General features: G+C 55.0%; 1 protein-coding gene across 1 annotated transcript; it reads right to left on the bottom strand.

The window, feature by feature from the left end:
* Positions 1-621: 621 nt before the first annotated feature.
* On the bottom strand, positions 622-7115 carry slc40a1 (solute carrier family 40 member 1). The gene is made up of 8 exons (XM_038299503.1): positions 6723-7115; positions 6582-6649; positions 5326-5485; positions 5135-5250; positions 3587-3713; positions 3037-3279; positions 2326-2958; positions 622-2094 (listed from the first exon to the last, which is right to left on the bottom strand). The coding sequence occupies exons 1-8, from the start codon at positions 6757-6759 to the stop codon at positions 1778-1780; spliced, it is 1701 nt and encodes a 566-aa protein (XP_038155431.1). The 5' UTR covers positions 6760-7115; the 3' UTR covers positions 622-1777.
* Between the last annotated feature and the right edge of the window lie 1043 nt (positions 7116-8158).

Here is an 8158-nt window from a genome sequence, read left to right as displayed (position 1 = left end):
GCTTGTGTGCGTTAACCAGCTGTTGAGGCTGATAGATCCATGAAGGTCCTCTCAGGTCTACCTGAACATCATGGGAGCTTATATGGACTCGCACCATCTTCCACTAGAAGGTCCAGATTCTGCTGCTTCAGCTCTTTGGACTTTGGCTGCTTTTCCTCCAGTTTCCACCGGGTGCGGCTCCCAGGAGGAGACTCCCAGTGGCAAACTGGTCCCGTCTTTAGCTGCTAGCAGCAGACTTCTGGACCTAAACCAAGCAGCCAAAGTCCAAATAAACCCGTCTGGAGTTTTTATGTTTTCCTACAAAGAACTTCTTATTCAGAAGAGAGAAACGTGATTCTGCAGCGGAAGCTAAAAACCACCAGACTGGGAGGTTTGCTGGCAGGTAGCTATTGCTGACTGAGGCCGTTTGAGTTTGAGGAAGTGGTGCTTCCATGGTAACCCAGGTGAACAGAGTTGGAATATGTGCCTACTTTGAGTTTTCCACCCAGACGCCGCATGACTGAGGGCAGAACCTATGTGCAAAGAGAGAAGAAGAGCTGAGCGAGAAGATCAGAGGCGTTCGGACACTCGCCAATCACTGAGCGAGAAGATCAGAGGCGTTCGGACACCAGCCAATCATTGAGCGAGAAGATCAGAGGCGTTCGGACACCCGCCAATCACTGAGCGAGAAGATCAGAGGCGTTCGGACACCCGCCAATCACTGAGCGAGAAGATCAGAGGCGTTCGGACACCAGCCAATCACTGAGCCAGAAGATCAGAGGCGTTCGGACACCAGCCAATCACTGAGCCAGAAGATCAGAGGCGTTCGGACACCAGCCAATCACTGAGCCAGAAGATCAGAGGCGTTCGGACACCAGCCAATCACTGAGCGAGAAGATCAGAGGCGTTCGGACACCCGCCAATCACTGAACCAGAAGATCAGAGGCGTTCGGACACCAGCCAATCACTGAGCCAGAAGATCAGAGGCGTTCGGACACCCGCCAATCACTGAGCCAGAAGATCAGAGGCGTTCGGACACCAGCCAATCAATGAGCCAGAAGATCAGAGGCGTTCGGACACCAGCCAATCACTGAGCCAGAAGATCAGAGGCGTTCGGACACCAGCCAATCACTGAGCCAGAAGATCAGAGGCGTTCGGACACCAGCCAATCACTGAGCCAGAAGATCAGAGGCGTTCGGACACCAGCCAATCACTGAGCCAGAAGATCAGAGGCGTTCGGACACCAGCCAATCATAAAGTGCCTGAGTAACGACAATCAGCAGAAATCACACCAACATTAATGATCTGAAGAAGGGTTCCCACGCCGTGCTGCGGCGCCGCGTCACGCCCACAGACGGACGCGTTCCCTGGCTTCCTTTAACGCCGCCATGCAGACTTTGGTACCGAGGAGCTTCCTGCAAAGCTGCTTCCTGGTTTGTTTGGCACGAGAAACACAGAATACTGCCATAGAAAAACCGCCGTCGAAATATATACAGATAGACCCTCATCGCCACGAAAGTTTGGTTACAGAAGAGGCGTCCTCCGTGACCCGGCACGGAGACGCAGCACCAGGACAGGCGTTCCTCGTCGCCCGCTTCCCTGATCGCCCTCCCTTTAATGGAGTCCATTAAACCAGGGGGAGACGACACGAACGTGTTAATAAGCAAAGGCAGAAGGTCATGGAGGGGCGACCTATCGGGTTAATCTACGGTCCGTCTGCTGCGCTAATGACAGACAGCTACAAGCTACTGGTTGGATAAATAGGTGGCAGGGCAGGTCAGACTGGGACCAGTGGGTTCTACACGGTGGCGGGCAGAGAGACGTCCTCGGCCGACTCCATCTTCTGCTCCGGCGAGCGGCACAGGAAGAGGCGGCGGCCCAGGCTCTTGAAGGCGAATCGGAAGTACATCAGGTGACCCATGGCCACGAAGGACACGGAGATGATGACCAGCAGGCCGAAGGCCTCCGGGTTGGGCGCCAGAATCACCATGATGAAGTGCAGCAGGTCCAGCAGGTAGTTCATGGAGTTCTGGACTCCGTTGATCACGCCTCGCTCGGACTCCATCACGTTCTCCTGGATGAGCTGCGTCACGGTGAGATCAAAGGACCACAGACCTGCAGGAAAAGCAAGCGTTTAGCCGGGAGCCGCAGGGCGCGTTAATGGCTTCAAAGGTTGCAGATATGACTCCTTCCTCTGGAGGAGGTCACAGTCCCACCGCCTGCACTTTATGGTGAAAGGAAGTGAAGCTGCCGACGCAGCGGATTCCTAACAGGAACGTTTACCTTTAATGAATCCTCAGACGTTAAATCTGAAGGACTCTGGTTTATTTCCAGGTTTCCACTCACCGACTCGGGCAGCGATGACGCCGGCGAACAGCAGGCTGACCGACATGTAGGACTGCAGCGGCGGCAGCTCCTCTGGCGGCGGGGCGCTGGTGACGTTTCCGCCCAGGGCGCCCGTAAGCCCGTGCTCGGCCTCCGGCAGGGTCTGCTCCCCCATCAGGTGGCTGTAAAGGTCCTGGAAGGGCGAGACGCTGAGGTCGAAGGGGCTCCCCGGAGCGAAGACGGACGCCACGCACAGCAGGAGGCAGCACAGCTGCGCCGTGCCCGAGATGAAGCCCGTCCGGATCAGGCCGCACCTTTTGCGGACCCAGGTGAAGGCCACGGTGCCGCAGATGCCGGAGATGGCGGAGGCCCCCATCAGCAGGCTGAGGATGGAGCCGTTCAGGCCCTGGGTGTAGGCGTATCCCGTGGTGATGCAGTCGAAGCCCAGGACCGTCATGTAGAGGAAGGCCAGAGACATCCCCGCCAGGAAGATGTCCTGCTTGTAGTACGCCACCCAGCCGGCCTTGAAGGTCTGCAGCGGCCTGCTGACCTGCTGGCAGCAGCCGGACCCGCCGGGAGAGGCCGCCGCCGCCGCCGCCGCCTCGTTCATCAGCGGCTGAGACGACTCTTCGAGGCTTTGGCCGTTCTCACAATCTGTCAGGGAGAGAAAACGTTTAGAGCTTCCGGTCTGGAACCTTCAGATCCACAGACGCCAAAGATGGAAGGCGGTACCTCTGTCAGAGCTCAGCTGCTTGAGCTCCTGCTGCTCCTTCTGTCCCGCCTTCACCGCCAGCGCCGGCGTCTTCTGGTAGACCTTCCACAGCAGGGCGTACTCCACGCACATGGAGCACAGGTTCCAGCCCGAGATGAAGCCGCAGCCGATGAAATGAGAGCCGAACGCCATGATCTGACCCACCAGCATGGGAGCCAGGATGTTAGTGAGCTGGTCGATGATGCGTACCGTGGCGTTCATGTCTGTGTGAGGAAGGACAGCGAGATCCGCTCGTTACCGCCCCCAGTTCACCGCCATCGCCCCCCCAGCTCACCGCGCTGTGGAGGGGATGGGCTGGAAGCAAGAGAAGCAGAAGCAGAAGAAGCAGAAGAAGAAGCAGCAGCAGAAGCAGAAGAAGAAGAAGAAGAAAAAGAAGAAGAAGAAGAAGAAGCAGAAAAAGAAGAAGAAGAAGCAGAAGAAGAAGCAGCAGCAGAAGCAGAAGAAGCAGAAGAAGCAGAAGAAGAAGAAGAAGAAGCAGAAAAAGAAGAAGAAGAAGCAGCAGCAGCTCACCTGCCAGTTTGCTGCTGTCCTGCCCGGCGACCACCACCACCCAGTCCCTCTGGATGGTGATGGCGGTGGCGGTGCTCGCCAGGTTGGCCATGTTGGCGATGCTGATGACCAGGATGTAGCAGGTGGTCTGGAAGCAACGACATCAGAACCGGGTCAGAACCGGGTCCAGACTGGGCAGAAGTCCAGTCTAACTGCAGTGATATAAGCTGCACTTTGAGTCTAAAGAAAAGATTGTACCCAAAACCAGAACTGGACCTAGACCCAGAACCAGACCCAGACTCACACCAAGAACCGGACTCAGACCCAGAACCGGACCCTCAACTGGACCCAGAACCGGGCTCAGAACCAGAACCGGACCTAGACCCAGACCCAAAACCAGAACCAAACCCAGACCCGGACTCAGACCCAGAACTTGACCCTCAACCGGACCCAGACCCGGACCTAGACCCAGAACCGGACCCAGACCCAGACCCAGAACTTGACCCTCAACCGGACCCAGACCCAGAGCCGGACTCAGACCCAGAACCGGACCCAGACCCAAAACCAGACCCAGAACTAGACCCTCAACCGGACCCAGACCCAGAGCCGGACTCAGACCCAGAGCCGGACCCAGACCCAGAACCGGACCTAGACCCAGAACCGGACCCACACCCAGAACTTGACCCTCAACCAGACCCAGAACTGGACCCAGACCCAGAACCGGACCTAGACCCAGAACCAGACCCTGACCCAGAACCGGACTCAGACCCAAAACCAGACCCAGAACTTGACCCTCAACCGGACCCAGAACCGGACCTAGACCCAGAACCAGACCCAGTGACTCTTTGCTGTTTATTCTTTGATCTTTTCTTTCTCCAATAAACTTCAATCTTTTCATGTCAGAAGCCTCGCTGTTCGTAAGGTCAAAGGTCACATTGCTGGTGAATCATTAGCTCGGAGCTGCAGCTGCTGTCGTTACGACATCATAAATGCAGCAGAACCTTCCGACGGCTCGTAAACCAGGTTACCGGATCAGCTCCCTCTGGTCCCCATGGCAACAGAAATCCCTCAGCAGGACCAGGATTTCCTCCGTCTTTGGGTCACATGATCAACCTGCTGACCCCAACCCCCCCCCGCTCTCAGCAGACAGGCTGCCTTTGTTCCTCACTGAGGCCCACCTGCTGAGTCTGCAGTCCTGCTGCCCCTGCTGACCCGGTTCTGGGTCCAAATCCTTCAGGCCTGAATGTGAGGAACCGGCTGACCGGACCTCTGATCCCAGAACAAGCAGAAGGCCTCAGCAGCCAGAAACCAGTATCAGTAGAACCCGACCCGCGGGTCAGAGTTCTGCTTAACACATCTACTCAGTTTATTTCTATAGCTGCAGTTAACATCCTGTCATTTCAGGTCACTTTATAGATCCAGTTCAACCAGATCATCCAGTGAGATTGATTCAAAGTTTTCTATCTAAGGAAAACCAGCTGATTGCATCGACTCATTGACTCTTCAGCAATCCCTCACACTAAGCATGCTTGTAGCGACAGTGGAGAGGAAAAACTCCCTTTTACCTACCAGTATCCATCCGTGGTAGAGCTCCACCAGTTGACCTTTGAACTGGAAGACCAGCATCAGGAGGACCCCGCACAGGATCACGCAGGTGTTCTGGACCAGCAGGGAGGTCTGGGCCACTGCGGGACACCAGAACCAGCATCAGGGACACACATCGGACCCACCCTCCCGCCCAATTGGCCGTCAGGTCTTACCTTTGAGTCTGGGGTTCCGGTCCACCCAGTTCCCGATGTTGGCCCCCAGCAGGAGCACGGAGCCGGCCACCACCAGGCCGTAGACGGCAGTCAGCAGCAGACTGTTCCCGTAGAGCTCCACCAGGAAGACGGCCACCGCAAAGTTCCACATCCGGTCTCCCTGCAAGGTCCAAGCGTTAGCGGGAAACAGTCAGGCTCCTGATCAGACCTGAACTCATTAGTTCCTTCAGTTTCACTCGTTGATCCTTCGCTAAAAACAACTGATAGAAAAACAGGCTGAAAGGATCCAGTTCCCTCAGATTTCATGATTTAAAGGGATCTGCTCCCAGTTTGGATCGGCTGCTTCCAGGCTGGTTCCCAGCCGGATTCCAGGCTGGTTTCCAGGCTGGTTCCCAGGCTGGTTCCCAGCCGGTTTCCATCTGGTTCCAGGCTGATTCCCGGCTGGTTTCCATCTGGTTCCCGGCCGGTTTCCAGGCTGGTTCCCAGCCGGTTTCCAGGCTGGTTCCCGGCTGGTTTCCATCTGGTTCCAGGCTGATTCCCGGCTGGTTCCCAGCCGGTTTCCAGGCTGGTTCCCGGCCGGTTTCCATCTGGTTCCCAGCCGGTTTCCAGGCTGGTTTCCAGGCCGGTTTCCAGGCTGATTCCCGGCTGGTTTCCATCTGGTTCCAGGCTGATTCCCGGCTGGTTCCCAGCCGGTTTCCAGGCTGGTTCCAGGCTGGTTTCCAGGCAGGTTCCCGGCTGGTTTCCATCTGGTTCCAGGCTGGTTCCCGGCTGGTTTCCATCTGGTTCCCAGCCGGTTTCCAGGCTGGTTTCCATCTGGTTTCAGGCTGGTTCCCGGCTGGTTTCCATCTGGTTCGCGGCTGGTTTCCATCTGGTTCCCGGCTGGTTCCCGGCCGGTTCCCAGGCTGGTTCCCAGCCGGTTTCCAGGCTGGTTTCCATCTGGTTCCAGGCTGGTTCCCAGTCGGTTTCCATCTGGTTCCAGGCTGGTTTCCAGCTGGTTTTCCGGTTGGTTCCCAGTCGGTTTCCAGGCTGGTTCCCAGACGTGTTTCCAGGCTGGTTCCCGGCTGGTTCCCAGCTGGACGCTTCTGTGAAATGTTTCTTTGAGTTTCTGAAGGACAATCGTTTGTGCTGCGAGGCAGCGTTTCTCTGAGATAAAGTGTTTCTGGGAAGCATAGATAATGGAAACAGAATGGGTCTCCCTTTGCTCCTAGATGAGCTGAAACGTGACACCGATCGGAAGGCTGCAGGTTTCTACTCACCCAGGTTGACAGAGCATGGCCCATGTAAATAAGGAACTTGGCTGAAGTGAAGAAATCTCTGAGGGATTCTGCAAAGACATGTGATTGGATCAGAACCGGGTCAGAGAGCAGAACCTGCAGCTGATAGGGAGGGTTTCTCACCACAGCAGCTCTTCTTGTTGGGGGCAGCAGCTTCCATGTTAACAGGACGGATGTTTTTCCTTCTTTGTGTTGAAATCGGCTCCTCTGCTGTCAGCCTGCAGCAAAAAGCAAGAAGAAAAGTCGAAAACGCGCCGTTTCTCCTGGTTTCTCCTCTTTTCTCCTGGTTTCTCCTCTTTTCTCCTGGTTTCTCCTCGTTTCTCCTGGTTCCTCCACGTTTCTCTTCTTTTCTCCCCTCCGAACTTAGCTATCACTGTAGCTGAAGTTGGAAAGAAATGATCGGATGTTCTGATGGACGCTTCGACCCAAACAGACGGAAAGGATCGGATCCGCTGCAGCTCCGACCGTCGCTCTGCTGCTCTCTGTTTACCTCCTGCCTACATATACCCGCTGTGACGTCACCCTGGGAGCACAAACACACGCGGCGCGCTCCCTGCGCGCGCGCTTCTCTGGAGAAACAGCCAAACATGGCGGACCACAGCCTGAGGGGGGGGGTTTAGGGGATTAGCAGCTCACCGCCATGGTCACCATGGTAACCGCAGCAGCCGGCCCACGTGAGGAGCCGGGACCGGAAACACATTGCGATGTTTAGCTTTTTATCAAAGTAAACAAAACAAGCAGCCAATCAGAGAGTGGAGATGCCTGGAGGTGACATGACGTCACAGCAGTATCAGGATATTTTTTGATCAGAAATAAAGGCAGGAAATGCAGCTAATCTATTCAGAACTTATTTATTTAATAAATCATATAATTTTTTATTAAACATTAAAGCCTTTTAACCCATTTAGGTTTAAATATTCATCAATGTCTCGTTGAACAGGAGGAAATATTAATGGAGCCTTTAACTGATCTTTGACCTCCTCATCATGGCGGCGCTGCAGGAGGGTGAATGACAGTCTGTGGTTATTCCCCACAGTCTGCAGACTACAGCCTGATTTACGCTCAGAAACCTTATGCCCCGCCCCCTCTGCTGCACCACTCCAAAACTGTAGGTGACCACAGACAGGAGGTCTCTGATTGGTCAATTCTGCATCCTCTCTATCTATGCATTTCCTGTTTGGTACCTAATGGCAGAAACTCTGGCTGTAGCTCCGCCCACAGCGCCTGGCTCACCTCGGACTCTATCCCAGACGCCGTGCAGGATGCTAGTTTGTAGCATCTAACCATCTGACCAGCTAACCATCTAACCAGCTGACCATCTGACCATGTAACCATCTGACCATCTAACCATCTGACCAGCTAACCATCTAACCAGCTGACCATCTGACCATGTAACCATCTGACCATCTAACCATCTAACCATCTGACCAGCTAACCATCTAACTAGCTGACCATCTTACCATGTAACCATCTGACCATCTGACCAGCTAACCATCTGACCAGCTAACCATCTGACCAGCTGACCATCTGACCATGTAACCATCTGACCATCTGACCAG

The sequence above is a fragment of the Cyprinodon tularosa genome, unplaced genomic scaffold (genome assembly GCF_016077235.1).
Source record: "Cyprinodon tularosa strain WSP-4 unplaced genomic scaffold, ASM1607723v1 ctg1119, whole genome shotgun sequence".
Lineage (NCBI taxonomy): Eukaryota > Metazoa > Chordata > Actinopteri > Cyprinodontiformes > Cyprinodontidae > Cyprinodon > Cyprinodon tularosa.
This window is presented reverse-complemented; position numbering and strand designations above follow the sequence as displayed.

Excerpts from the sequence above, each read along its gene's own strand:
- slc40a1 (XM_038299503.1), bottom strand. The coding sequence starts at position 6,759 with ATGGAAGCTGCTGCCCCCAACAAGAAGAGCTGCTGTG. Across the intron at positions 5,251-5,325 it reads CCGGAACCCCAGACTCAAAG|TGGCCCAGACCTCCCTGCTG; the intron begins GTAAGACCTGAC and ends GGTGTCCCGCAG. Across the intron at positions 2,095-2,325 it reads CGTCATCGCTGCCCGAGTCG|GTCTGTGGTCCTTTGATCTC; the intron begins GTGAGTGGAAAC and ends CTTTTCCTGCAG.